Raw genomic sequence first — 27,790 nt, 5'->3', positions numbered from 1 at the left:
CCCCCCTGGGGTAAAGCTGTGTCCAGCCCTGGGGTCCCCATCAGCAGAAGGACACGGAGCTGCTGGAGCCATTCCAGAGGAGGCCCTGGAGCTGCTGGGAGGGCTGGAGCAGCTCTGGAGCCAGGGGGAGAGTTGGGGGTGTTGAGGCTGGAGAAGAGAAGGATCCCATGGGGAGACCTTAGAGCACCTTCCAGTGCCTGAAGGGGCTCCAGGAAAGCTGGGGAGGGACTTGGGACAAGGGCCTGGAGGGATGGGACCCTCTGAGGGGGAAGGGTTTGCAGCTGGGAGAGGGGAGATGGAGAGGAGATCTTGGGCAGGAAGGGAGGGAGAAATTCCTTGGGGTGAGGGTGCTGAGCCCCTGGGTGCCCAGGTTGCCCCCAGAAGCTGTGGCTGCCCCATCCCTGGCAGTGTTGAAGGTTGGATGGGGCTTGGAGCCCCCTGGGCTGGTGGGAGGTGTCCCTGCCCATGGCAGGGGTGGCACTGGGGGGGCTTTGAGGTCCCTTCCAACCCAAACCAGTCTGGATCCCATTCCTAGGGCCATTTTTTTGTGGTTGTTGCCCGGAGGTGCCTGGGGTCCCAGCTCCCCTGTGCCTTTTTATTCTCAGCCCCACCAAGGGGACCTCGAGGTGCTTGACCGTGGGGGTGGCAGCATGGGCTGGAAGCTGTGAAGTCCTCAGATACTCTCCTGGGCCACAGATGGAAATAGGAGGTTGCAACATCCTGCAGCAACGCATTAACCCTCTGCTGCCTGGAGCTGGGGACATCGCCCCCATCCCCCCCTCCTTCCCATCCCCCTCTCCCTCCTGCCTCTCCTGGAAGGGAGAACTGGAAAGGCTGGAAAGGGGGCTCCAGGGCCATTGGCTGCTTGAGTTTAATTATTTGGGGCTTTTTTTGGTTCTTTTTTGTTTTTTGGGGGGGGGGAGGGAAGTGGGGGTTTGGGTGCAGTGGAGGCTCAGGCAGGCAGGGAAGGGTTAAAGCAGGACCCTGCCCCTGCCCTGAGGTGACAGCCAAGCTCCTGCTTGGACAGGATCTGAGCTCTGAGTGGAAGGCAAGGAGGGGACAAGGAGGGGGCAGGGAGGTGGCAGGGTGCTGTAAGGACCTGCTGGCCCCCACGGGATCCCCTGCACTTGGGACCATGGGGGGGGCGGGGGGGTGGGGCTGACAGAGCCACCCCAAGACACGAGGGATGCCAGGAGGGACATGGCCCCACCAGGTCCCGTAGGGATGGATGGGTCACACATGGCTGGAGCTGGGAGCAGGTCCCAAGCCTGATGTTCCCTTGGGGTTTGCAGTACTGGGGTCCCTGCAGCAGCATCCTGGGCAGGGTGATGTCCATTTTCCAGCCTCTGTACCCCAATACCCCATCCAAGGAGCAACGGGGGCACCCGCAGCCATCCCAGTCCTCCCCGTGCCCAGCTCTGGGTGCTCAGCACACCCCTCAGCTCCTGCTCTCTGGCTCCCCAAGGATTTCATTCAAATGGGATCTGGATGAGGGGGATACCAAGAGGAGATGTTCCCAAGGGCTGTAAAAATAACCAAGGCAGGATGGAGCTGGACAGACAGGGAAAGGGGCTGAGCACCCTGCCCGGCATCTCCAGAGCTTGAGCTGGGATCTTTACCCTCAAACTCCCCCCCAAAGCACCCACCACCTTTTCCTCTTCCCCCCCTCCATATAAATAACCTCCAATGAGTCCAACCTGTTAGGAACAGGAATGATGCTGGATGCCTCCTCATCCCCCACAGTCGCTCAGTCTGCTGCCCCCAAAGTCCAGCAAACTGCCCCAAAGGAAGCCAGAGCTGCCCAAGCAGCTCCACGGGGTCCTTTTGTCCTGAAAAACCCTCCCCAGATGCTTGTGCACACACTGGGAAAATGCAAAACTCTATTTAAATATTAGCACAGCCAAGTCAAGGGCAGGACTTGGTGGTTTTTTAACCAGACCCTGCAAATAGGCCCTTTCCTCCCCAAACTGAACATCGGGCACATTCCTCAGAACAGCCCCAGGAGGCAGCAGCAGCACCCACACCACCAATCCCTCAGCTTCATGGGCAGGATATGCCCTCTGAAATGGTCCTGACTGGGGTGTCCCAGTGTCCCCAGGGTCTTCTGTAGGTGTTGGCCTCAGAGATAGCTGATGTTAAAGATATCTGCTGGAGACCCCCCTGGGGTAAAGCTGTGTCCAGCCCTGGGGTCCCCATCAGCAGAAGGACACGGAACTGCTGGAGCCATTCCAGAGGAGGCCCTGGAGCTGCTGGGAGGGCTGGAGCAGCTCTGGAGCCAGGGGGAGAGAGTTGGGGGTGTTGAGGCTGGAGAAGAGAAGGATCCCATGGGGAGACCTTAGAGCACCTTCCAGTGCCTGAAGGGGCTCCAGGAAAGCTGGGGAGGGACTTGGGACAAGGGCCTGGAGGGGTGGGACCCTCTGAGGGGGAAGGGTTTGCAGCTGGGAGAGGGGAGATGGAGAGGAGATCTTGGGCAGGGAGGGAGGGAGGGAGAAATTGTTTGGGGTGAGGGTGCTGAGCCCCTGGGTGCCCAGGTTGCCCCCAGAAGCTGTGGCTGCCCCATCCCTGGCAGTGTTGAAGGTTGGATGGGGCTTGGAGCCCCCTGGGCTGGTGGGAGGTGTCCCTGCCCATGGCAGGGGTGGCACTGGGGGGGCTTTGAGGTCCCTTCCAACCCAAACCAGTCTGGGATTCCAGGACTCTATGAAAACTTTTCCCAGGCTGTTTTGCTCAGCACACACCCGGGCTCATCCCTGGGTCCCCATCAGCAGTTCCTGGGCAGGACTGAATGCAAACTGCAGCACTGCAGGGTCAGAGGGATGGGAATGACCAGGCTGCCCCATTGCCTCTGAACAGACCCAAAAGTGACACTGGGGAGGGGACAGGAGGTCTCTGCACATGTGGCTAGAGCAGAGGGGGTCTCATGGCTGGGACAGAGCTGTGGGGGGAGGATTCAACACCCCAAAAATGAGCCCAATCCCCCTGGTACTGCCTGTTCCTGGGTTGCCCATGGGGGATCCCAGCCCTGAACTCCGCATTGGCCTCATCCTGCACCCCAAAGCCATCAGCTCTGCCTCTGCACCCCACAACCACCATGGGGAGGTGATGGCCTCCCAGCTCAACATCTCCTCATGACCCCTTTTTGGCCATGGCAGAGGGGTCCCACCTACTCCTCCTGTCCCCATGGGGCTTCCTGGGGATCCCATTAGGGTCCCACCTCCTGCTGTCCCCATGGGGATCCCATTGGGGTCCCACCTCCTGCTCCTCCTGTCCCCATAGGGTCCCTCCCCTCTCCCCCAGAGGGCTCTGTGGGGCCAGCCCCAGCTCAGCACCCTCAGACCTTTCCTGCAACCTTGGCCTGGCCAAGCTGAGGTTTATATTTAGCTCTCCAGGAGGAGAAGGCAGGAGAAAGGCAACTTGTGAGTTTGCACCCTGCCCGGAGCTCCCTCCCCCCAGCTGGGAAGGTCCCTCAGCCCCCGTGTCCCCCACCTCCCCCTTGTCCCCTCTCATCCCGACCGCGGCTCCGTGGCCACCGAGGGTCCGGTGGCTGCTGCCACCCCTGTCCCTCTGCCTTTGTGGGGACGTTTCCCCCCTGTCCCGGGCTGGGTGCCAGACAGGGGGGGTCCGGTGGGTGCCTCCAGCCCTACCCAGCACCCATGGGACCCTGGGGGGTGCTCCGCTCCGCCGGCCGAGCCCCTGCCACGGCTTGTGCCACGACAAAGCCAAACCCGGTGACATCCAAGCCCCTGCGGACCCTTCCCGGTGTCCTTGGCAGCGTCCCAGGGCTGAGCCGAGTACTCACTGTTGGGTGGAGAGGGCGAATTCCCACGGAGAGACCTTTTAGGGCCAGAATTCCCTTCTCCTGCGGCTCCTGGAGGCTTTGGCTCGGCGAGTGCCTGCTGGCAGAGCAGCTGCTGCCGCTGTCAGATGGTCAGGATGAAACCTGAGGACACGCAGGGTCCTTCAGGTAGCCCGGCTCCGGCTCAGCTGTGCCACTCGTGTGTCCCCCCCGCAGCGCCAATCACGGGGCTGCTGCCACCTCCAGACCCCGCACCGCACCCCGGGGGTTCCCTGACCACCCACACCCCTCCCCCCCATCCCTCCACGGGTGGCACAGCTGGAGTGGGGACATCGGCCCCAGCTGTGTCCCAGATGTGGAGGTGGCTCCTGGGCTTGGGGGGGGGCCACCCAGGTGACACGGGGAGGTGGGGAGAGGTGGGAAGGGACCCCGGCCAGCACCTCCCTGTCCCTGGGGTGCCAGCACCTCCCTGTCCCTGTCCCTGTCCCTGTCCCAGTCCTAAGAGTGCCAGCACCTCCCTATCCCTGGAGTGCCATGCAATTGGAAAGGGCACTGGGACAACTGTGAGGGCGGGGGACACACACACAGATACAGACACACACACACACCCTCTCACACTCACACCATTTGCTGCCATCTCCCTGCCCATCCCTTTCTCACTGTTGTTCCCACTGCTCAGCACCCAGCACCCACCCAGCTCCTCCTCCTGCAGCCCAGCACAGGGGGTTCTGTTCTGTCACCTCTTGTGTCCCCCCTCCTGCTCCCTGGGTCTGCACCAAGACAGAGTTTGGGGTGACCCAGGGAGCCCTTAGAGCACCTTCCAGTGCCTGAAGGGGCTCCAGGAAAGCTGGGGAGGGATCTGGGACAAGGGCCTGGAAGGGTGGGATGAGGGGGAAGGGTTTGCAGCTGGGAGAGGGGAGATGGAGAGGAGATCTTGGGCAGGGAGGGAGGGAGGGAGAAATCCTTTGGGGTGAGGGTGCTGAGCCCCTGGGTGCCCAGGTTGCCCCCAGAAGCTGTGGCTGCCCCATCCCTGGCAGTGTTGAAGGTTGGATGGGGCTTGGAGCCCCCTGGGCTGGTGGGAGGTGTCCCTGCCCATGGCAGGGGTGGCACTGGGGGGGCTTTAAGGTCTCTTCCAACCAAACTCGGATGGGATTCTATGGGGTGGCTCAGGACCAGGTGGAGGAGGCTGTGAGGTTTGGGGAAAGGGAATCCTGGAGGCAATGGTTGCCCAGGCAGGGGCTCAGCCCCAGGAGGACACAGGATGCTTGTGGGGACATAGGGTGCTCGTGGGGACACAGAAGGTGCCAGGTGGTGGTGGGAATTCCATCCCAAAGCAGTCTGGGCCCCACTGCTTGTTCCCCGTGGGAAGAAGCTGTGCAGGGTGTGGGGTGGGATGTTTGTAGGTGAAATCTGCAGCTCGGGGACATCTCAGGCTCATCCCTGAGTGGGGCTGAAGGATGGGGTGTGGGCAGCAGCGCGGGGGGCACCCTCAGCACCCACCCAGGGTGTCCAGGAAGCCCCCGGGGGAGCAGGGGGAGACACAAGAGGCAAAGGTGAAGCTGTCCCAGACTGGAGCCTTCATCCCACCCCTGGTGAAGCCTCTCGTGGCCAGAGCTGCCCAGGGGGGCACCGAGGGGGGGGTGTCCCAGCTCTTGCTGGAGCCCTGGGCCAGCTGCAGGGCTGGGGAGAGGGGGGGGTTTCCCCGTGTCCCCCCTTCCCTTACTGTCTGGGTGCTCTCAGGGCAGTGGTGGCACCCGGGGCCAGCAGCCCTGGGGACACGTTGGGGTCCCTGGGTGTGCAGGGACACTGTGCACACCCGGACTGACACCCCGGGTCCGGTGTCACTGCCCGCGGCCATGCGGGGACACAGTGCCACCCACTGGCAAAACACCCCCACCCCCCTCCTCAGGAACATCCCCCCTTCCTCAGGACCCCCCTCAGGAACCTCCCCCTCCTCAGGACCCCCCCTCCTCAGATCTTCCACCCTGGTACCTCCTTTCTCTGGGTTTGGAGAGCAAAGCCACCTCTGAGAAGCCCTGCTGGGTGTCACAACATGATTTTATTGGCCAACACCTCTGGTTCCAGGCAAGGAGTTCCCCAGTGAAGATGGGTGAGTGTCACTGCCACAAACCATGGGTGTCACTGCCACAAACCATGGGTGTCACTGCACACAAACCATGGGTGTCACTGCCTTCAGACCATGGGTGTCACTGCACACAAACCATGGGTGTCACTGATTCCCAGGAGCTGGCAGGGCACAGGGGATGGATGGATCATCCACCCAGGAACAGAGAGAGGGGACTATTTTGGGAATCAGGGGGGGAGTTGGGTTATGAGACCACCCGAGGGAGCACTCAGATTTTGGGGGTCTGTGCATCTGCTTCTCCCAGGCCCAGGGGGGCTCTGGGGACACCTGCCTGGGAGGAAAATGGGTTTGTGACCCAAAAAAGGAGAAGAGAAACCTCAGCATCGGGGCTGCTTCCTTTTTCATTCCAGTGCTGAAGGCAAAATGCCAGGTGGCTTTTTGGGAGGTGGTTTGTGGGGGTTCCTACCCAGCCCTAGGGCAGAGGAACGAAGAAGCTCTCTGCCCCCTGCCTAAAACCCTGACCAAAAGGGGAAGGGGACAGGGGGGACACCAGCACAGAGCCACCAGAGCCCTTCCCATGTTCTGAGGATGCCAGACCCCAAACCTCCAAAGTCCTTTTCTGACTGAATTTCTGGCATGGTCACTGAGGAGCTGCTACCCTCCATCCCCCATTTCCTCCCAACCCTGTCCCCATCAGGCTGTGAAGTCCTGGGTGGCCAGGTTGAAGCCGTTGCTCTCCCTGGATGATTTCCATTTGCCCCAATTCCTCTTCAGCTCAGCCTGGACCTGAACCAACACCACAGATGCACGGTGGCACCCAGGGCCACCCCTCAGCACCCATCAGAGGGGCAGGAGCTGCACCTGGGGCTCCACAGGGGGTTGTGAGGTGCAGGAAGGGGGAGAACTTCTTGGGGTGCACCCTGGGGGTCTTTAGGGGTGGTGGGAACACACACACTCACCTCTCCATTCAGGAAGCAATAGAGCAGAGCCACCAGGAACCCCTGGAAGGGGCAGAAGGAGCAAAGTTCACCCCAGGAAAGGGACTGGACCTTCCATGCTCATCTGCTGCCTGCATGGAGCGTCCTCCCATCCCATCCCATCCCATCCCATCCCATCCCATCCCATCCCATCCCACCCCAGCCCAGCCCAGCCCAGCCCAGCCCAGCAGCACTTGGAGGATGGGATCAGTGCAAGGTCCCCTCCCCCCCTTTCATCCCTGGGCTTTGAGGGGACACAGCCCCTTGCCAGAATAGTGCAAAACTCCAGAAAAACATCCATCCCTGGGACTCCTGGTGAGATCTAGGATGGGTCTCAGGGCCTTTCCCTTCCCACCTCCTCCAGCCTGTACCTGGTAGGAGCCCAGGACCAACTCGAAGCAGAGCCGTGGGGCCACAGCGATGTCCTCGGGGCAGAGGGCAAAGACCACGTAGTGAACCCCAAAGAGAGGGATGAGGAGCAGGGTGGACTTGGTCATCCTCCTGCAGGGAGGGGTGGCATGAGCTGCCCTGCAAGAAAAAACCCTTCCCAAGAGCTTCGGTCTGAACCCAAAGTCAGTTTTAGATGAAAGGCAAATCCTGGAGGTGCCAGGGGTGGTTCTTAGGGTCATGGAATCCCAAGATGATTTGGGTTGGAAGGGCCCCCCAAAGGTCCCCCAGTCCCAGCCCTGCAGTCTCAGGGACACCCTCACCCAGATCAGGGTGCTCAGAGCCTCCTCAAGCCTCACCTTGAACATCTCCAGGGATGAGGCCCCAACCCCCTCCCTGGGCAGCCTGTGCCATTGTCCCACTGCCCTCCTGGGACACAACTTGTTCCTGACATCCAATCTCAAGCTGCTCTTCCCTGATTTAAAACCATTTGCCCCATCCCATCCCTCTGGCCCCTTGCACACACCCTCAGCCTTCCTGCAGCCCCTCTAGTCCCTATGGGGTCTCCCTGGAGCTTTCTTTCCTCCAGGTTTTTCTCTTCTTTTCTCCAGGCTCTTTTCCCTGTGCTCCTCCCAGGAAGGGGCTCTGGGTCTCCCCTGGGGTCCCCTTACCTGCACTGCTCCCTGCAGCTCTTGCTGATCCCTGGGCATTGGATCTTCTGGGCCAGCACCCTGGTGACATTGAGGAAGATGAGGAAGTTCACCTGCCAGGAGAAGCTGTGTCCCAGGCTCTGCACAGACCCCTGCCTGGGCCCCCCTCCTGCTCCTGAGGAACCCCCAGCTCCTGGGAGGGATGCTTGAGGGACATACTCACAAATATGGCCAGGAGGATGGGAGCTTTGATCACCCACCAGTAGGGACTGGTGTAGTCATCCCAGCACCTATGGGAGAGGGGAAGGGGCTCGACCACCACCCAGGTCCTGCCCCAGCCCCCCCAGCCCAGCACCTCTGGCAATGGGGAGGCTTTGGGCATTTAAATAGCATTTAAATGAGGGGCTGCCCCACAGCCCCCTCCTGAGGCTCCCATGGGAGATTTTGTCCCCTGAGCTGGAGCAGGAGCCCTGGTGTCTGCTCTTACCCATGGTTGTCATACCACAGCCTGGTGAGCACCCAGATGCAGACTGTCACCATGGGGACACCTGCAAGTACAGGACAAGGAGGTGGAGTCACCCCAAACACCCCCAGCACCCCCATGGTCCCCAGGACTCTGTGCCTGGGTCAGGTCTGGGCCTCTGGAGGTGGCAGGAAGGTGACAGCTTTTCCCTTTTCTCCAGGTTTGAAAAGGACCTGAAGATGACGTGGTGTGTGTCACCTCCAGGCCACCCTCCTCTCCTCTGTGTGCTCTTCCACCTACCCAGGATGGGCATTTCCAGCCCCAAGGGATGTGGGGAGGAGGAAGGACTTGTCCCTGTCCCTGTCCCTGTCCCTGTCCCATCCTGACCACACTCAGCAGCAGATGTTGGGCTTTGCTTGGTGTTACAAACTCTTTTCCCTTTGAGTGATTTCACACAAACTTCTCGTGAGCACAAGGCTCAGTCCAGGCTCCCCCCCATCCCAGGGCTTGGCAGGAGGTGGTTGGACCCCAGGAACAGGAGCCATAAGAGATGCTGAGAGAGTTGGGGGTGTTCAGATGGAGAAGAGAAGGATCCCATGGGGAGACCTTAGAGCACCTCCCAGTGCCTGAAGGGGCTTCAGGAAAGCTGGGGAGGGACTTGGGACAAGGGCCTGGAGGGATGGGACCCTCTGAGGGGGAAGGGTTTGCAGCTGCAAGAAGGGAGATGGAGAGGAGATCTTGGGCAGGGAGGGAAGGAGAAACTGTTTGGGGTGAGGGTGCTGAGCCCCTGGGTGCCCAGGTTGCCCCCAGAAGCTGTGGCTGCCCCATCCCTGGCAGTGTTGAAGGTTGGATGGGGCTTGGAGCCCCCTGGGCTGGTGGGAGGTGTCCCTGCCCATGGCAGGGGTGGCACTGGGGGGGCTTTAAGGTCCCTTCCAACCCAAACCTTTCTCTGGTTCTCTGCTGGGGTGGGGGCACAAGCCAGGAAAGCCATGGGGAGCAGTGTGCCTGCAGCCCTTTGGTCAGGCAGATGTTGGAGCATCCAGAGCAGGCAGTCCCAGGTTGCCCCCAGTCCCTGTGACCTCTCTGGAGAGGTTGTTGTGTGGTGGATGCTGCACTCACCCCATCCCAGGAAGATGAACCACCAGGTGTAGCTCTGCTCAGAGGTGAAGGTGAGGAGCAGCAGGGTCTGCAGGTACAGCCCCTCCACCAGCAGCCAGAAGAAGTTGGCCAGGACTGAGAACTGGAAGAAGGCAATGGCTGCTTTGCAGCTCACCTGGAAGGATGAGGAGGAGGAAGGCTGAGCAGGGCTGGCTGCTCAGACCCTGTCCCAGGGGCACTGGGTCCGTATCCCCCCCATCCACTCCAGGAGGGGCTCTCATGGTTCTGGTCCCACACCTCCCCGGGTTGTTCTTGTAGCACCTTCAGCAACCTCTGCCCAGGGTTGTACCTGGGTCCAACTCAGGAGCTTCTCCTTCTACTGACAGCCCCAAACCAGTCCTCCCAGCAACGTCTGTTTGCTGGTGCTGCTGGGAGAGCTCTGAGCTCCGGGAGTGCCAGGTGGACCCCCTGGAGATGCTGTTGGGACCCACCCAAAGCCCAAGCTCAGAACCTCTCTCCCCCTCCCCTTTTCCAGGTTCAATCACTGGTAAATGCAGCTCGAGTCCCCCAGCACCCAGTGCCCCCACCCCCACCTCACCGTGGCCATGGAGCAGTGGTCAAGGGACTCATCCCAGAAGAGGACCAAGTCCTTGCTGAGGACAGCAGCCCCACGCAGGATGAAGGAGGTGAAGAAGTGGATGTGGATGGAATTCCTGGTGCAGTGCAGCTTCCTATGAGGAGAGAGCAGCCCAGGGGGAGCAGAGGGAGATGGGGGGCACAGAAACTTCTCCTTCAGGAGCTGCTTCCCTGGGTGGACCCCAAACCAGGGGACCACATGTGGATGATGGTCAAGCATGAAGCCCTGGAGAAGGTTTTCCTGCTCTGGAATTGGGAAGGACAGGGCTGCTGCCTGGGGATGAGGGGTGCTGGGCCACCTCCAGAGAGCATCCAGCAGCACAAAGTCTGGAAGGGCAACCTGGGGCTTTCAGATCCCTGCAGGACGGGACAATGCTGCAGCTCCTCTGACACCTCCCTGGTTATCCCTGGGGACTGGGATGGAGCCTGGCTGCTTGGGGAGGGGATTTACCCTGCTCATGGTTTACTCTGCTTGTGATAGACCCTGGCAGCTGGAGCCATTCCAGAGGAGGCCCTGGAGCTGCTGGGAGGGCTGGAGCAGCTCTGGAGCCAGGGGGAGAGAGTTGGGGGTATTCAGGCTGGAGAAGAGAAGGATCCCACAGGGAGACCTTAGGGGTGGCACTGGGTGGGATTTAAGGTCCTTTCCAACCCAGCCCAGTCTGGGGCTCTGGGATTTCCCCTGCCCTGTTTCACTCTCCTTTCCTCCATGTGCTGGGCCTTACCTGAAGCAGCAGAAGATGCTGATGGCCAAGACCAGGGCTGCCAGGGACAAGGAGTAGCCACAGGTGTAAAGTACCCTCATGGTGACAAAATAGCTTTTCTGGAAAGGAAAGAACCAGCAGAGTGAGGCAGCAGAGACTGGGAGGTGCTGGGCAGGTGACACAGTGATGTCCCAGCTCTTGATGGAGCTCAGATCCCTCTGTGCTGCCCAGCAGTAAGGATGTGACCAACAAGAGATCCCTGAGACTCTTCCTGTGTTTCATTGCTCAAAGGTCAGTGTGGGGCAGGGTGATGCTGAGGGGTGCCCCATGGTCCCTGGGGATCAGCTTGCCTTGGCCTCAGTGTCATTGGTGCTGGTGGTGGCCTCCAGCTGGCAGGCACGGGGGTAAGGAGGGCTGGGGACACTCCAGCCCTGCTCTGAACAGTTCCTCTGGATCAGCACTGCAGAGAGAGCATCATCAGGAGAGACACAGCCACAGCCTTGGCATCAGCACCCCAAAAATGTCCAGCCTGAAGGTGGCACCCTGGGACAGCAGGATGGGACCCGAGCAGCCCCATCCCACCCATCCCCAGCACAGCTGGGACTTGGGACAAGAGAGGGATGGGATGAGGGGGAAGGGTTTGCAGCTGGGAGAGGGGAGATGGAGAGGAGATCTTGGGCAGGGAGGGAGGGAGGGAGAAATTGTTTGGGGTGAGGGTGCTGAGCCCCTGGGTGCCCAGGTTGCCCCCAGAAGCTGTGTCTGCCCCATCCCTGGCAGTGTTGAAGGTTGGATGGGGCTTGGAGCCCCCTGGGCTGGTGGGAGGTGTCCCTGCCCATGGCAGGGGTGGCACTGGGGGGGCTTTGAGGTCCCTTCCCACCCAAACCAGTCTGGGATTCGATGGTTTTGTGCCTGGAGTTGCCAGGACCACCCCTGGGCAGGGCTGAACCCCCTGGCAAGAGGGAACCCCCACCCTGTTTTCCATCCATGTGGTTGGAGGTTGGGAACATGGGGCTGGTGTGAGGTTGGGGACAGGGGGACAGTGTCCTGGTGTCACGCTGGTGGAGGATGAGGTCCCCAGGTGCCCTGTGCACAGGGGCTGCTCTGGGCAGGGTGATGAAAGGGTTTGGGGACATTCCTGGAGTGGCAGCACCCTGATGGCCACTGCCTGGGTCACAGCACACACCAAGCTCTGGGCAGGGGACAGAGGGGGGGACACGGGGATCCTGGGTGGGTCCTGGGGGATGAGGGGGTTCGGAGCACCTCACCTTCAGACTTCTTGAAGATGTCGGGGACATCAGGGCAGGTGAGGGCTCGGGACTGGCCGAGGGGCAGTGCCAACCAGCAGCTGACTCCATCCCACTGGGTTGGGCAGCCTGGGGAGGGACAGGGGGGGTTTAGTGCCACCAGAAAGGGACATGATGGGAGGGGGAGGGATGGGGACACAGCCACAGCCTCCTGTCCAGGCTGTGACAGGAGAGGCCAAGCTGCACCCCTCAGGAATCAGGAGCATCCCAGCTCCAGCTCTGGGCACCATCTCCTTGGCACTGAGAGCTCCTGGAGATGGGAGCAGATAATTCCTGGGAAGTTCCTGCTCAGAATTCCTTCTGGTTATTGAATCACAGACCTGCCTGGGCTGCCTCTCTTTTTCCTGTTGCTCTAAGTGGTACCTGGAGACCTTCAGAGCCTCAGCCCTGGGTCACCTCTGCCAGGAGCAGATATTGAAGTGAAATCTGAGCAGCAGACCCTGAATCCTCCAGGTCCTCATCCTCTCCCCTCACCCCATTTTCCCACCACAGCCACAACCCCAGAGCCAACCCCAGAGCCACAGATTCCTTCTGGTTGGAGAAGCCTAAAGGATCCTGGAGTCCAAGCCTTCCCCCATCCCTGCCAAGGCCACCCCTGCCCCATGTCCCTCATCCCCACATCTCCAGGCTCTGAAACCCCTCCAGGGATGATGGGGACTCCAGCCCTGCCCTGGGCAGCCTGGGCCAGGCCCTGAGAACCCTTTCCAGGGAGAAATTGTCCCCAAGCTCCAACCTAAACCTCCCCTGGCACAACTTGAGTTGTGCCAAAAGTTCCTCTTGTCCCATCACTTGTTCCTTGGGAGCAGAGCCTGACCCCCCCTGGCTCCAACCTCCTCTCAGGGGGTTGCAGAGAGTCACAAGGTCTCCCCTCAGCCTCCTCTGCTCCAGGATCAACACCCCCAGGGCCCTCAGCTGCTCCTCACAAATTCTCCATCCCCTTTTCCATGTTTTCCAGACCCTACTCCTTGCTCTCCAACTTTTCTCCTTGTGCTCCAGCCTCTTCCCCACCTCCCTTCCCCTTTTCTGGACACTCTCCAGCTCCTCAGTTTCCTTCCCAGGATCAGGGAATCCCCATGGTTGGAAAGGACCCTCAGGATCATGGATTCCCTCATCCCCTTGTGTCCCTCAAGTACTGAGAGGGGGGGAAGGATGAATTCAGAACCCCTGAAGAACCCAGGGATTAAATCCTGAGGTCCCTTCTGCATTCCCCTCTCTTGGTTCTTTTCCTATTCTTCCTCCTGCCTGGAGCAGAGACCTGACAACCTCCTTGGCTTTTCTCTCCTGAGCTGGGTGAGACCTTTCCCTCCCCTCAGGGTCCCTGAAGTGATTCTGCACCTGAACCTGCATTTATTTTCCCATCTTTGTCAGACCAAACTCCTCAGTGACACATTTCTTATTCACTAGGTGATAATTTTTGCCCACAAGTTGAGCCAAGCTGCTTTTGGAGAGCAACTGAGATGCAATTAAAATCAAATAAATGAAAAAATGTACAAAAGCAGCACGTGGAAACCTTATTTCCCCCCTCTCAATTAGTTTAAAAGTTCTGGATCTGTAAAAATTAAGCTGCTCAAAACGTGTTTAGCATCAAAACTCCATTGGCAGGGATGGGTGAGAAGGGCTTGTGATGAGAGGACATGGGACAGAGCTTTCAAACTGGAAGAGGGGAGATTGAGGTTAGAGAATTGGAGGAAATTCTTTCATTTGAGGGTGCTGAGCCCCAGGTTGCCCCCAGAAGCTGTGGCTGCCCCATCCCTGGCAGTGCTGAAGGTTGGATGGGGGGGTTGGTTTTTTTTTCCCCTTTCTTGCTCTCCAGGAGCTGAGGCCATGGCCAAGCCCTGGCCCTTTGCTGCATGGGGTTCAGTGGTGGAGCAGGAAAGGATTTTGGGGTGATGTGAGGGCCCCCAGAGAAGCAGCCCCCAGAGCCAGGATAGAGCCAGGAAGGTCCCATTCCAACCCCCACAAAAACTGCAGCTGAGCCCCCCCCAATCTGGGAAACCTGGAACCTTCAGGAGAAAGGAGATTTCCAGGTTTTGAAGGGATGGGATGAGGGGGAAGGGTTTGCAGCTGGGAGAGGGGAGATGGAGAGGAGATCTTGGGCAGGGAGGGAGGGAGAAATTCCTTGGGGTGAGGGTGCTGAGCCCCTGGGTGCCCAGGTTGCCCCCAGAAGCTGTGGCTGCCCCATCCCTGGCAGTGTTGAAGGTTGGATGGGGCTTGGAGCCCCCTGGGCTGGTGGGAGGTGTCCCTGCCCATGGCAGGGGTGGCACTGGGGGGGCTTTAAGGTCCCTTCCCACCCAACCCATTCCAGGATCCGATGGTTCCCTGGACATTCCTGCTCCCTCCCTGCACTCACCCTGCAGCCCGGGGCTTTGGTTTTCCCTCCTGATGATCTCCAGACACTCAGCTTCTTGCTCTTGGAAGTAGAGGATGAGGGAGCAGTCAGGATGTGTGGCTGGAACCTGGGGAGGGGACAAAGGGCAGGCAGGGGGCAGGGAACCAGAACCAGGGAACCAGAACCAGGGAAGCCCATTTGGGCTGCAGCCAGCCCCAGGAGATGCTGTCGCTGGAACCCTGCTCATAGCCCCTGACTTCTCCTTCCCTTTCTGCTCTTTGCCTTGAAAACACCACAAAGAGCCACAGCAATCACCCTGCCCTTCCCAGCCCTGCCAAGCTCCAGGGCCCTGGGAATCCATGGGGAGGAGATGGAGGGACCTGACCCTGCCAGAGGCTGAGACCAGAACCCTCAGAGCAAGGAAAGCAGGTGAGGAGAGGTTGGTTTGGTTCTGAACAATTCAAAACACCGATCTGGACACTTCCAATCCTCCCCTTGCTGGCTGGGTTGTGCTCAAATGGGTTTTTTAATCAGAGGTATCAGCCACAGCCAGCAGGGCCATCCCTCCTCCTGCTCCCTGCCTCTTGGTTATTGGCTTTTTCTTTTTCCACTTTAAAAGCTTCAGGTCTCTCCTTAAAGCTCCTGGGTTTGCTGGCAGAAAGGCTGAGATGCCAAGGAGCCCCCACAATGCCTGGAGGCTGCTGGCTCAGCACCCCGGGACAGGGTTGTTGGGGATCCCCCCCCAGTTTTGGGGTTTGCTCCCTTGGCTTTCAGCTGGAGACTGAGCTGAGGGCAGGCCAGGAGTTTTTCCTGCCCATTCCCATCCATCCCAAGGCATCCTTGCCCATTCCCATGCATCCATTCCTGCTCCAATACATCCATGACCATTCCAGTGCATCCCTGATCACAGGACTGGGATGCTGAAGGCTTTTGGGGGGTTGAACAGAGGTGGAAAAAGCTGGAGGAGGAGGAGGAGGAGGAGGAGGAGGAGGAGGAGGAGGACGAGGACGAGGACGAGGACGAGGACGAGGAGGAGGAGGAGGAGGAGGAGGACGAGGACGAGGACGAGGACGAGGAGGACGAGGAGGAGGAGGAGGAGGACGACGACGACGAGGACGACGAGGACGACGAGGACGAGGAGGACGAGGAGGAGGACGAGGACGAGGAGGACGAGGAGGAGGACGAGGACGAGGAGGAGGAGGAGGGTGGGCAAGTGGCCCCAAGGACCCCAGGAAGTCTGGGGTGCTACAGGATCACTTGCCTGGGTCCTGTCCTCACCCTGCAGCCACTCCTGGGTCCCTTTCCCACCCCTGGGGGATTTCTTCTTTATTCCCACCTGGTTTTATTATTTACAGCAAAGCAAGAGGGCAGTGGGACAAGGAACCTGCAGTTCTCCTTTCAGAGGTTGCTCCAGGGCAGGCAAGTCCTTGCTGTGCCTCAGTTTCCCCAGCTAGGATCCCATCAGCTTCCTTATAAAGTCCTCAAAGGCTCCAGCACACCCCTGGCCCTGTTTGCTTTCCCTGGGCTTTTCTCTTTACTTCTCTTTTTTTCCCCCTTCCTTTATCTTTTTCCTTCCATTCCCTTTCCCCCCTTTTTTTCCTCTTTCTCCTTCCTTCCTTCCTTCCTTCCTTCCTTCCTTCCTTCCTTCCTTCCTTCCTTCCTTCCTTCCTTCCTTCCTTCCTTCCTTCCTTCCTCCTTCCTTCCTTCCTTCCTTCCTTCCTTCCTTCCTTCCTTCCTTCCTTCCCTTCCTTCCTTCCTTCCTTCCTTCCCTTCCTTCCTTCCTTCCTTCCTTCCTTCCTTCCTTCCTTTCCTTCCTTCCTTCCTTCCTTCCTTCCTTCCTTCCTTCCTTCCTTCCTTCCTTCCTTCCTTCCTTCCTTCCTTCCTTCCTTCCTTCCTTCCTTCCTCTCCCCTCATTTGTCCCCAGACCCTTTGACACCTTCGGGGGGGCTTTCCCAGACCCCCCACCCATCACCCCATCCGTGTCCCCTTCAGGGGCTCTCAGTGGCCTCTGTCCCCGTGGTCTGCCCCGGGTGGCCGTGCCCACTCATGGTCCTTGTCCCCTGCACCTCGCATCCATCCCAGCCTTGGGATGCTCCTTGGGAGCTGAGCTGAGCCCCCTCCTCCAGGAGCAGGAGCCAGGGGAGGATGGAGGGGGGGGGGACATTCCCAGGGCACAGCGGGGTCACCCTGCCTGGGGACCAGCCCCTGGAGCTGACTTCTGCCCAGGGAGGTGTTGAGGTGTGTGTGGGGGGTCCCGGCATCACCCCTCTCCCTCCCTTCCCTCCCTGGGGGACAGCATCTTCCCCCCCCCCCATCTCAGTGGGTGCAGCCCTGGCTCCGTGTCACCCCCGGAGGGCTGGGGAGGGGGCTGGGGGTGACACGGACCCGGAGTGGGGTCCCCAGAAGGAGCAGGAGAATCCCCCTCCCTCCGCACCCCCCGTCCTCCCCTCCGCCCTCCCTGTCCCCCCCTGTGCCCCCCTCTGCCCCTCCTGTCCCCCACTGGCCCCCTCTGTTCCCCCCACTCCCCCTGTCCCCTCCTCCGAGCCCCCTGTCCCCCCCTGTCCCCCCTTGTTCCCCCCACTCCCCCTGTCCCCTCCTCCGAGCCCCCTGTCCCCCCCTGTCCCCCCTTGTTCCCCCCACTCCCCCTGTCCCCTCCTCCGAGCCCCCTGTCCCCCCTTGTTCCCCCCACTCCCCCTGTCCCCTCCTCCGAGCTCCCTGTCCCCCCTGTCCCCCTTGTTCCCCCCACTCCCCCTGTCCCCTCCTCCGAGCCCCCTGTCCCCCCCTGTCCCCCCTTGTTCCCCCCACTCCCCCTGTCCCCTCCTCCGAGCCCCCTGTCCCCCTCTGTCCCTCCTTGTCCCCCCCTGTTCCACCCCTCCGACCCCCCTGTTCCCCCCTGTCCCTCCTGTCCCCCCATGGGGACACTTACCCGCAGCACTGGGGACACCAGCAGCAGGACCACCAGGACCAGCAGCACGCAGGAGCCGGGGGGCTGCCGGGGGTCCCCCATGGCTGGAGCCAGCCCTGTGTCACCCTGTGTCACCCTGGGTGTCCCGGGGACAGCCCAGCTCCCCCCGGGCGGCCCTGGGGAGGAGGATTTGGGTGGGGGGGGGGGGGTTTAGCGGGACCCTCAGCACCCTGCTCCCTCCCAGACCCTTTCCCGCAGTGGGTGCTGAGTCCCAGCCGGCTGTCCCCGACTCCGCGTGTCCCCCCGTGTGTCCCTCTGCCATCCGGAATGTCACAGCGTTCCTGGGGCTCCTCCCCCTCCCCATGCAGGGGTTGGGTGCGAGGAGCAGCCGGGAAGGGGGGGATTGGGGAGGGGGTTGGTACCACCGGGTACCCCATTCCCTGCTCCTGACAGGCAGCTGGGACCCCCAGAGGGGCACAGGGGGTGCGGGGGGTACAGAGTCCTGGAGGCTTCTCCTGGGATGCTGTGAGCTGGGAATGAGAGGGGTAAAGGCTGTGGGGAGGGGGGTGCAGCCAGGGAGGGGACAGGGGACAGACAGGGGCCACACTGCTCCCCAAATGTCTCCACGTGGGACCGGGGACTGGAAGGAGGAAGAGGGCCCGGAGGAGCTGAGGTGGTGCTGGAATTGTGCAGACACAGGGACAAAAACTGCCCTGGGGATGGGGCAGGGAGCATCCTGCAGGACCTGCCAGCACTGCAGCCTCTGATGGACTCTGCACAGCAGGCAGCATTGCCTGTCCCCATCCCTACCCATTCCCATCCCATCCCTACCCATCCCCATCCATCCCCATCCCCATCCCATCCCATCCCCATCTCACCCCATCCCACCACTACCCATCTCTACCCACCCCACCCCATCCCATCCCACCTCATCCCATCTCACCCCATCCCATCCCACCCCATCCCTACCCCATGCCATCCCATGCCATGCCATGCCATCCCATGCCATCCCATCCCATCCCATCCCATCCCATCCCATCCCATCCCATCCCATCCCATCCCATTCCCATCCCATCCCAGTTCTGCTGTTTTGGTGCCCCCAGCACAAGCTCAAGCAGGGCAGAGTTGGGGCAGGGGCACCCTGGGTGCAGGAGCAGCTCCATGGACACCCCAGCCCCCCCAGCACAGCATCCTCAGGGAGAAGCTTTGGGAGCCCTGACCTCACCTGAGGCAATGGGTTTAAATCGGGGAAGAGCAGCTTGAGATTGGATGTCAGGAACAAGTTGTGTCCCAGGAGGGCAGTGGGACAATGGCACAGGCTGCCCAGGGAGGGGGTTGGGGCCTCATCCCTGGAGATGTTCAAGGTGAGGCTTGAGGAGGCTCTGAGCAGCCTGATCTGGGTGAGGGTGTCCCTGAGACTGCAGGGCTGGGACTGGGGGACCTTTGGGGGGCCCTTCCAACCCAAATCACTCTGGGATTCTATACATCAACACACCCACTCATATACATAAAATAGAATATATATCAATGCATATACTGTATATTTTTATATATAATATATAAATCTATCTAGAATTATCCATACGTTTAGCTCTCCATGGTGGAACACCTCAGCCCCTTTAACAAAGTACAATTTTGACCCAAACTTGGCCACTTGAGTTCTCTGGGTGAAGGAAGCAGAAGGAACCTGAGGAGCACCAGGCAGGTGGCCCTGGTGACCTCCTGGGATGCAGGACCCAACCTTGCACTCCCAGAACCCCAAAATCCAGCTCAGGAAAGGCCTGGGGTGTGGTGCTGGTGAAAATCTCTGGGAATGGCCTCAAAGGGTGGAGGGCTCAGGGGCTGCACTGGGGTGGGAGGAGGGGAAATGATTGGAAGTGTTAATTTTAGGAAGCTCAACATCATCTCCAGCTTTTCAGGAGTCAGCAGCTCCCATCAGCTGCTCCTTCCACACCTCCTGAGCAGGGGACACAAAGCTGAGGGGCTGCTGCCCCTCCTCTGCCATTCACAGCCCTAGGGCACAATCACCACATCAGTTCCATACCCCTAAAAAAAGAACCCAAACAAAAGGTTCTTTGTAGAGAAAAGAAGAAATTATTAGGAGGCACCAATTAAGATGTCATTAGGAGTGACCAGCACTACCCTCAGAGGCACAGATGGGAGAAGGCTGAACCCAGGCTTGTGTTCACCCAAAAGGCTGCTGAGACCTGAGCAGCCTCATCACGGAATCATGGAATCATGGAATCATGGCTGGGGTGGGAAGGGACCTCAGAGATCATCTGCTCCAACCTTCACCATGAGGGTGCTGAGCCCCAGGTCACCCCCAGAAGCTGTGGCTGCCCCATCCCTGGCAGTGTTGAAGGTTGGATGGGGCTTGGAGCCCCCTGGGCTGGTGGGAGGTGTCCCTGCCCATGGCAGGGGTGGCACTGGGGGGGGCTTTAAGGTCCCCTCCACCCAAAGAGTGGCTGCATGTGACAGTGGGACACACAGCACAGGGGACAGCAGCCACCCAGCTGTCACTCCACCTCTGGGTTTCCTCTTCCTGTGCAATCACAAACTGGTTTTTGGACTGGTTTCTTCCCCCCTTAAGCCCCAGCAGTGATTAGGGGGGGTTGGATTGCCTCAGCCACTCTGACTTCATCTCCCGTGGGTCTTGGGCAAGGCTGCTGCTTCCTGCCTCTGTTTCCTCACGTGGGGAATCTCCTACTCCAGATGAGTCCCCAGGGAAGGAAGATGGCACAAGGGATGTGTTGTCACCCCACTGCCCTCCCCCCTTCCCAGAGGGCAGCCCAGGGACCCAGCACAGCTCATCATGGATGCTGATCCATCCCAGTGCCCACCAGCACCTCCTGCTCCACTCCCCAGCTCACCTGACAAAGTTTGTAATGCTAAACTTGCCTTGAATCACCAAATCCCAGACTGGTTTGGGTTGGAAGGGACCTTAAAGCCCCCCCAGTGCCACCCCTGCCATGGGCAGGGACACCTCCCACCAGCCCAGGGGGCTCCAAGCCCCATCCAACCTTCAACACTGCCAGGGATGGGGCAGCCACAGCTTCTGGGGGCAACCTGGGCACCCAGGGGCTCAGCACCCTCACCCCAAACAATTTCTCCCTCCCTCCCTGCCCAAGATCTCCTCTCCATCTCCCCTCTCCCAGCTGCAAACCCTTCCCCCTCAGAGGGTCCCATCCCTCCAGGCCCTTGTCCCAAGTCCCTCCCCAGCTTTCCTGGAGCCCCTTCAGGCACTGGAAGGTGCTCTAAGGTCTCCCCATGGGATCCTTCTCTTCTCCAGCCTCAACACCCCCAACTCTCTCCCCCTGGCTCCAGAGCTGCTCCAGCCCTCCCAGCAGCTCCAGGGCCTCCTCTCCATGGCTCCAGCAGCTCTGTGTCCTTCTGCTCCTGTCCATACACAGACTGTCACCCATAGGTGGGTGCAAGGTCTCCCCACTTCCCCATCTCCCTCTCTCCAAGTGATGCTCAAACCTTCTCTCCATGTGACATCCACCCTGGAGGACCTCACAGAGGCCACAGCAGGTGCCAGGTGACAATCTGTCTGTCCCCACACTGTCCCCTGTCCCACTGGGGGGCAGCTGCAGAAACCCCCAAAGGGGCTGGAGGTTGCCAGGGGGCTGGGGGGGGGGCTGGGGGTGTCACAGCCCTTCTGAGCAGGTCCCCTGCCTCTCCTTCTTGTCCCACCACTGCCAACATTTTCCTTCGTGCTGTTCCAACCCTTTGTCCTGGAGCTGGAAGCCTTCCTGGAGCTGGGAACAATCCTGGCAGAAGGAGATGGATCCCTGGGCTGTGTCGGGAGCAGGGCAGGAGCTGGCAGGAGCAGGAGGGGGTGGGAATCAGCCCGGTAATTAAATGTGCAAATAATGGGAATTTGGGAGTGATAACAAAAGGCAGAAAAATTACCCGGAGAGGAGCTTGGAGAAATTAGGAACCCAGAGTTAAAATCTAATCAAGCAGAAACCAGAGCTCCTGGAGCCAAGAGCTGGGGGATGAGGCAGCCACACAACCCCCCTGGCTTGGGGGGGGAGGTTTGTGGTGCTGGTTTGGGGCAGAAAAAGAGGTTTTGGAGAGATGTGTTCCATCTGGGTTCCTGGGAGCAGCTCCCAGCTGGGCACTGGTGGGTTTGGGATCTCCTGATGGTGATGGGAGAAGCTGCTGGCCCAGAGGAGCAGCCCAGGGACATGGGGGTGGTGAAGGAGTTGGGTTTTTTTTTTTTTCATAGCAAAATATTTCTGGTGATATTTTCTAGAGATGCTGAGTGAGATCCCTGGCCAGGGAGGGATGAAGGGAAAATGGGAGCTAGGGTTCTTCTGCTGGACACAGATCCCTGCAGAGCATCCCAGGAGGGTCTTGGGGTCCCAGAGCCAGGATCTGGGGGATCCCATCGTGCTCCTGCTGAGCCTTGCCAGGCTTTTCACGGGTTTTGGTGCTCCAAGGCTGCATCTCCAGGGAATGAGTCCAGGAAGGGACCTGAAGCAGCCCCTGAAGGGGTCCTGGTGCTGAGCCATGGGCCCCCTGAACACCTCCCAGATGGCAGCAGGAGGGCTGGGGATCTGCCAGGGGACATCCCATGGAATGGAAGGAACTTCCCCTCCCCCAAGGAAGACCCCAAACCTCTGGAGCAGAGCCCTGGGTGCCTCCATCCACAGCAGGCTCTGTCACTTGGATCCCATCCTGACACCCAGAACTGCCCCAGACTCATGTCCAGACCCAGCACCCTGAAGCCCCCTGGATGGGTTCAATGTTCCAGAGCCCCCCAGGCTGCCCCCTGCTCCCCCAGTGCTTGTCAGGGGGGTGTAGGGAGCAGCAACCCCCCCCCCCCAGCAGGACAGGACATCCCAACCCCCCCTGCCACATCCTTCCTTTCCCATTTCTTTGCCTTCCCCCCAAGGGACCAGATCCGGCATGAAGCCAGCACAAGGCAATGGCCCTAAACTGGGTGGAAAAGCTGCTAAAGAGGGAAAATCCTCTGGCTGGGATGTCCCAGGGCCCTGCATTGCCAGAGCTCCAGGTTTTCCTTCTTATCCCCCTGCTGGGAGCTTTGGCTCTGCGCTGGGGTGGCTGTGATCGTGCTGAGCATCCCCAAGGAGAGTCAGAGAATCTCAGATTGGTTTGGGTTGGAAGGGACCTCAAAGCCCCCCCAGTGCCACCCCTGCCATGGGCAAGGAAACCTCCCACCAGCCCAGGGGGCTCCAAGCCCCATCCAACCTTCAACACTGCCAGGGATGGGGCAGCCACAGCTTCTGGGGGCAACCTGGGCACCCAGGGGCTCAGCACCCTCACCCCAAACAATTTCTCCCAACACTGAAAACATCTCCACTGAACCTCTCTCTCCCTTCTCAGAAACACATCCCCAGGACTGGGAAACTGAGGCACGGAGGGCAGGAGCTGCTGTGCAGGAGCAGACCCCATCTCCCACCAGCTGGAATGGATCCATAGTGTGCCAGGAACAGGGATTTTAGAAAGGTCCCAAATCCCCAGGTTCTGAGCTGTTGCTAGAGGTCCCAGCACTGGTACCAGTTCTCTCGGGCCACTGGGACCAGTTCCCAGCCACGGGTGCCAGCAGGCAGCGTGTCCTGCGGCCTCAGGATCCCATCGAGGGGCAGAGGAGTGGAAACAGTCCCGGGAAAACCAGTCCCGGGAGGCTCCTCCCTGGGGAGGGTTTGTTGAGCCCCAGCAGCCATAGCAACCACCCCCGGGCCACCCGCGGCACCCACCCGCGGCACCCACCCGCGGCACCCACCCCAGCCATGGAGCTGCGGGCAGACAGGGACCCCCACGGGGCTTGGGGAGACCCCCCAGCAGGGACCTTCATCATCCCCTGTGGGGTGAGCCCTGAGGGGGGATGATGGGGATGGGGTCCTGAGGGCAGGGGGAGTGGGATGGGTGGGGGGAGAGAGAAAAAGGGGGATGGGGATGGGGTGGGGGTTGGGGTGGGCACTGAGGGCTGCGGAGGGGTTTGGGGGGGCTCTGGGTGCTGGGATTTGGGTTGGGTGGGTTCTGAGGTTTGAGGTCGGGGTTGGGGTGGGCTCTGGGGTCAGGGATCAGGGGTGAGGTGGGATCTGTGTCCTGGGGTCAGGGTTGGGGTGGGATCTGGGGGTTGGGGTCAGGGTGGGCTCTGGGGGCTGCAGCCAAGGTTGGGGTGGGCTCTGGGGGTGAAATCTGGGTTGGGGTGGGCTCTGGGGGTTGGGTAATGGGGACGGGGTTCGGATGGGTTCTGGGTGCTGGGATTGGGTGGGCTCTGAGGTTTGAGGTCAGGATTGGGGTGGGCTTTGAGGGTTGGGTTCTGGGTGATGGGGATGGGGTTTGGCTGGGTTGTAGGGGTCAGGGTGGCACTGGATGGGCTTTATGGTTCTTCCCAACCCAGTCTGGGGGTCGATGAATCCCAGTGAAACCCCACAGAGTGGGGGATCCCTGGGGTTCCCCTCTCCTCCTCCTTTCCAGCTTCCCCTCCGTGGGGCTCTGCCCGTGTCCCAGCAGCCACTGTGGATCCTCCAGCAGCTCCCTGGGGCTGTGCCCACCTCCACCAGACCCCCACCCATCCGGGCAGGTGGGTGACAGGGACACCACAGGGACCTTCACTTTCCTCCTGTTCTTTTTCTCCCAGATTTTTGGGGCAGCCCCCAGCACTGACCTGTGGCTGCTTTGCCCCGTGGGATATGATTTTTTGGGGTGGTTTGCTCAATCTTGAAGCCTGGGTTGGCTTTGGTCACTGTGGGCTGCTCCCAGGACGGGGTTTTGGGGCTGTTTTTATCTTTTCCATCCCTTTCTTTGTTCCTCAAAGCTCCTGGAGGTGCAGGGAACACCAGCAGGGAAAGGGAGGGTGCAAAGGGGCCCTTGGTAGGGCTGCTGGGGGTGTCTGCCCCCCCTGAGCCCTGGCATGGAGAAGCAAAGACCCAAGTGGCCACAGAGGCTTCAGCCCAAGCTGCTCCTGTCCGGGCCACAGGTCCAGAGGTGTTTGGGATGGAGATGGGATCAGCCCTCATGGTCCCACCTCAGATCCTTCCTCCCTGAGAGGTTTCTCTCCCTTGGGATGGAGATGGGATCAACCCCAGCTCCTCCTTCCTTGGGGGGTTTCTGAGCCCACGTTTTGTACCCCCCAATGGTGCCACCCCATGGGCTTTGCCAAGGTGCTGAGCACTGCCAGGACCGTGGCAATTCTCCTCCAAATGGCTGGAAATTCTGATGGCTCCAGCACCACCCGTGGCCCTCACATCTGGATAACAACATCTGGATAACCACATCTGGAAAGAAGGCCAGGCCAGGGCTGTTTCATGGCTTTACCCCAGCTAAAGGGTTTTTTAGTGCCCACTGGGGTCTCCCAGATGGGGGAGTTTGTCCCAGTCCCCATCACTGGGATGTGGGGCTGAGCTTTGGACCTCCCCAGCCCAGGCGGTGCTGGAGCTGCCACCTCCCTGGGCCCCTCACTCCCCTCTCTGGCTCAGAACCTCTCTGGCAGATCTGATGGAGCTGATGATGATCCAGAACTCCCAAATGCACCAGGTGGTGATGAACAGCCTGGCTGTGACAGCACTGATGGCCTCGGGGACAGGGACACCCCCACCATCTGCTCAGGTAAGGGACAGGGATGTGGGGAGGGAAAAGGGACCAGAGGGGCACAGAGGAGCAGAAAAACCTGAGCAGCAGGGCCAGGGAGGGGATTGTCCCTATCTGGGGTAAAGCTGTGTCCAGCCCTGGGGTCCCCATCAGCAGAAGGACACGGAGCTGCTGGAGCCATTCCAGAGGAGGCCCTGGAGCTGCTGGGAGGGCTGGAGCAGCTCTGGAGCCAGGGGGAGAGAGTTGGGGGTGTTGAGGCTGGAGAAGAGAAGGATCCCATGGGGAGACCTTAGAGCACCTTCCAGTGCCTGAAGGGGCTCCAGGAAAGCTGGGGAGGGACTTGGGACAAGGGCCTGGAGGGATGGGATGAGGGCAAGGGGTGAGGGATTTCAGGCACCTTCCAGCTGAGATTCCAGACCCTATGGGTCTCATCCCAGTGGATCTTCCCAGGAGCCCTTTGAGGTCCCATCTATAGGGCTGCCACCTCCCCATGTCCCTAGCATCCAGGTCCCTATCCAGGCTGGGTGATCGTGGGGTGTTGGGTGGGACAGAGCCCACCTGGCAGCACCCAGTGTGTGCCATTGGGATTGAAGTGAAGTCTGGGAGAGCCTGGGAGCTGAGGAGATTCCCTGCAGTGGCATCAGGGGGGGTAACAGGAGGAATTTCTTTACAGAGGGGTCAGGACCTGGAAGGGGCTGCCCGGGGAGTCCCCATCCCTGGAGGGACTGCAAACCCATGCAAATGTGGGACTTCAGGGTGGTTTTTTCCTGGGCTGGTGCTTGGGCTCAGTGACCTCAGAGATCTTTTCCAGCCAGGATGGTTCCGTGATTCCCTCCCTGGTGCCTTGGGCCGTGTCCCGAGGAGGTGGCTGTGGCAAGAGGCCCAGCACAGCCCTTTGTCCCTCCCCACAGGTGATGACTTCAGCTCTGCAGACCCTAGAGGAAGAGGAGCCTTTGGTTTTCCACCACCACTACATCCCCTACCCTGGACCTGCTCCTCTCCTGGCCTGGCCGCTGCCGGGGGGGGACCCTGGGATGAGCCCCGGGGCTGAGGAGGGGTGAGGAGCCACATGTCCCCAAGGTCCCTGCTGGAAGGGGACATCCAGCCCTGGACAGAAGGGCTGGACCAGTACCCCTGCTCTCCCCTCTCCTTTCCAGCACCCTGGTGCCTCCACCTCCCCCACCCAGTGCCACGGGGACAGTGGGAGTCAGCACCCCCCCAGCAGCAGGTGAGGAAATCTCCACACCCCCTGGGACATCCGTACCTCAAGGACCCAGCAGCCCTTGGTCAAAGGGACCTTTTGGCCCTTGGTCAAAAGCCAAACCCCCCCTCACCTCCCCCAGGGTGGCCCTTGATGCCCCTTTTCTCCCCACAGAGTACTACGATGTGCTGGAGGGGAGGGGGTGAGCTCCCTGCCTCCTGACCTGGCTTCTCCCCCCTCTCCCAGCCCTTCCACCACGCAGCTCCTCTGGGTGCTGAGCATGGGTGCTCCAGGAGCCCCAGAGCTTTGGGGTGGGTGATGGGAGGAAGCCAAGGTGCCCAGCAGAGTGCACTTTGTGTTGGGCACTTTGGGCTCCTCCCCATCAGCAGGAGGTGTCACCAAGGTTGTCACCAAGCCCCAGGTGACCCCACGCAGGATTTTTCTGCCAAGCCACGAGGGCTCCAGGGCATGAGCTGAGTCCCCTTGGGTGAGAAAGGGGGGGTGGGCAATGCCAGCCCTGGGGGTCCTGCTCTGCATCAGACCCCTGGGCTCTCAGTGCTGAACCTCTCCTCTCATTCATTTGCTTGCTGGCACTAATTAAACTTCTGTAATTAACCAGGCTGCTGACTTTGGGCCTGAGTGCAGGGCTCCCTCCTGCACCCTTCCAGGGGGGGTAAATCCGGACCTGCTGTGGGTGCTGGGATGGTCCTGGCTGAGCTGGATCTGTCCTGCAGCCCCCTCAGGGGGGGGATGGGGTCAGGGAAGGGGCCTGAGAGAGGGTGCAGGATGGGTGAGGATGGGGTTCCTGGGACTCCCCTAGGATTGGTGTCCAGATGGGGGTTTTTTTGGGTGCTTTTTGCTGTTCCTGGCCTCTGCTGCCAGCACAACCTGACCTGGGGGGTGACAGCCCTGCCCTGACCCCAATTATCAGGAGGCTTCAGGGCTGTGGTCACCTGGAGCTCAGGGCATGCAGAAAGTTGGCAGCTGGATCTCAAATCCCCTCCTGACTCATCAGACACAGGCACTGCCCTGGGACTCTTCTGGAGCCCCTCTGGAAAGGGGTTGGGGCTCATTCTCCCTGAGCCCAGGACCCGTTCACCCATCCACAGCTCAGCCTGGCTCCTCCTGAACCTGGAGGAGAAAGAAATTCCTGAACATGGAGCAAAAGGGCCCCAGCAGAGTGTGGGCTGGAGGCAGAGCTCCAGCTGGGAGCATCCCAAGGGTGGGACTGAGCAGCAAGAACAGAAGAGAACATCCAAAAGCTGAACAGAGTTGGTTGGGAAGCCAGGCACAAAGATTTTCCAGGGCCCTGGAGCTGCTGGGAGGGCTGGAGCAGCTCTGGAGCCAGGGGGAGAAAGTTTGGGGTGTTGAGGCTGGAGAAGAGAAGGATCCCATGGGGAGACCTTAGAGCACCTTCCAGTGCCTGAAGGGGCTCCAGGAAAGCTGGGGAGGGACTTGGGACAAGGGCCTGGAGGGATGGGACCCTCTGAGGGGGAAGGGTTTGCAGCTGGGAGAGGGGAGATGGAGAGGAGATCTTGGGCAGGGAGGGAGGGAGAAATTGTTTGGGGTGAGGGTGCTGAGCCCCTGGGTGCCCAGGTTGCCCCCAGAAGCTGTGGCTGCCCCATCCCTGGCAGTGTTGAAGGTTGGATGGGGCTTGGAGCCCCCTGGGCTGGTGGGAGGTGTCCCTGCCCATG

At 60.4% G+C, this 27,790-nt stretch overlaps 3 protein-coding genes across 4 annotated transcripts in view; 1 reads left to right on the top strand and 2 right to left on the bottom strand.

The window, feature by feature from the left end:
- The window catches only part of SCN4A (sodium voltage-gated channel alpha subunit 4), a 42,013-nt gene extending 37,881 nt beyond the window's left edge, over window positions 1-4,132 (bottom strand). Inside the window, exon 1 of one of the 2 annotated variants that reach the window (XM_030465860.1) lies at window positions 3,797-4,132. Coding sequence is in view for 1 of the 2 variants with exons in the window: in XM_030465859.1 (XP_030321719.1) it covers window positions 1,698-1,734 (37 nt within the window). In the remaining variant the exon portion in view is untranslated. Of the gene's footprint in view, window positions 1-1,697; window positions 1,817-3,796 lie in introns of those variants that run through there. The other variant, XM_030465859.1, reaches the window with a different exon arrangement.
- A 2,440-nt stretch (window positions 4,133-6,572) lies between these two features.
- Window positions 6,573-17,431, bottom strand: LOC103533046 (vasoactive intestinal polypeptide receptor 1). The gene is made up of 13 exons (XM_030466007.1): window positions 17,351-17,431; window positions 14,446-14,551; window positions 12,057-12,164; window positions 11,142-11,251; window positions 10,813-10,910; window positions 10,053-10,185; window positions 9,476-9,629; window positions 8,381-8,441; window positions 8,117-8,183; window positions 7,915-8,006; window positions 7,228-7,357; window positions 6,839-6,880; window positions 6,573-6,665 (listed from the first exon to the last, which is right to left on the bottom strand). Exons 1-13 carry the CDS (start codon window positions 17,429-17,431, stop codon window positions 6,573-6,575), a joined length of 1,275 nt encoding a protein of 424 aa, XP_030321867.1.
- Window positions 17,432-23,088: 5,657 nt separating this feature from the next.
- PRR29 (proline rich 29) lies at window positions 23,089-26,602 on the top strand. The gene is made up of 6 exons (XM_030466054.1): window positions 23,089-23,166; window positions 23,783-23,888; window positions 24,798-24,913; window positions 25,807-25,952; window positions 26,053-26,123; window positions 26,271-26,602. The coding sequence occupies exons 1-6, from the start codon at window positions 23,089-23,091 to the stop codon at window positions 26,300-26,302; spliced, it is 549 nt and encodes a 182-aa protein (XP_030321914.1). The 3' UTR covers window positions 26,303-26,602.
- Window positions 26,603-27,790: the final 1,188 nt, after the last annotated feature.

Source organism: Calypte anna, chromosome 27 (genome assembly GCF_003957555.1).
Source record: "Calypte anna isolate BGI_N300 chromosome 27, bCalAnn1_v1.p, whole genome shotgun sequence".
Lineage (NCBI taxonomy): Eukaryota > Metazoa > Chordata > Aves > Apodiformes > Trochilidae > Calypte > Calypte anna.
This window is presented reverse-complemented; position numbering and strand designations above follow the sequence as displayed.

Bases quoted from the DNA above. Each gene is read 5' to 3' on its own strand.
- PRR29 (XM_030466054.1), top strand. From the start codon at position 23,089: ATGGAGCTGCGGGCAGACAGGGACCCCCACGGGGCTTGGGGAGACCCC. The intron at 24,914-25,806 runs GTAAGGGACAGG...CCCTCCCCACAG, and splicing joins CACCCCCACCATCTGCTCAG to GTGATGACTTCAGCTCTGCA. The intron at 26,124-26,270 runs GTGAGGAAATCT...TTCTCCCCACAG, and splicing joins CAGCACCCCCCCAGCAGCAG to AGTACTACGATGTGCTGGAG.
- LOC103533046 (XM_030466007.1), bottom strand. From the start codon at position 17,431: ATGGGGGACCCCCGGCAGCCCCCCGGCTCCTGCGTGCTGCTGGTCCTG. The intron at 10,186-10,812 runs GTAAGGCCCAGC...CTCTCCTCATAG, and splicing joins AGCATCTTCTGCTGCTTCAG to GAAGCTGCACTGCACCAGGA. The intron at 7,358-7,914 runs GTAAGGGGACCC...CCCTCCCTGCAG, and splicing joins AGCTGCAGGGAGCAGTGCAG to GAGGATGACCAAGTCCACCC.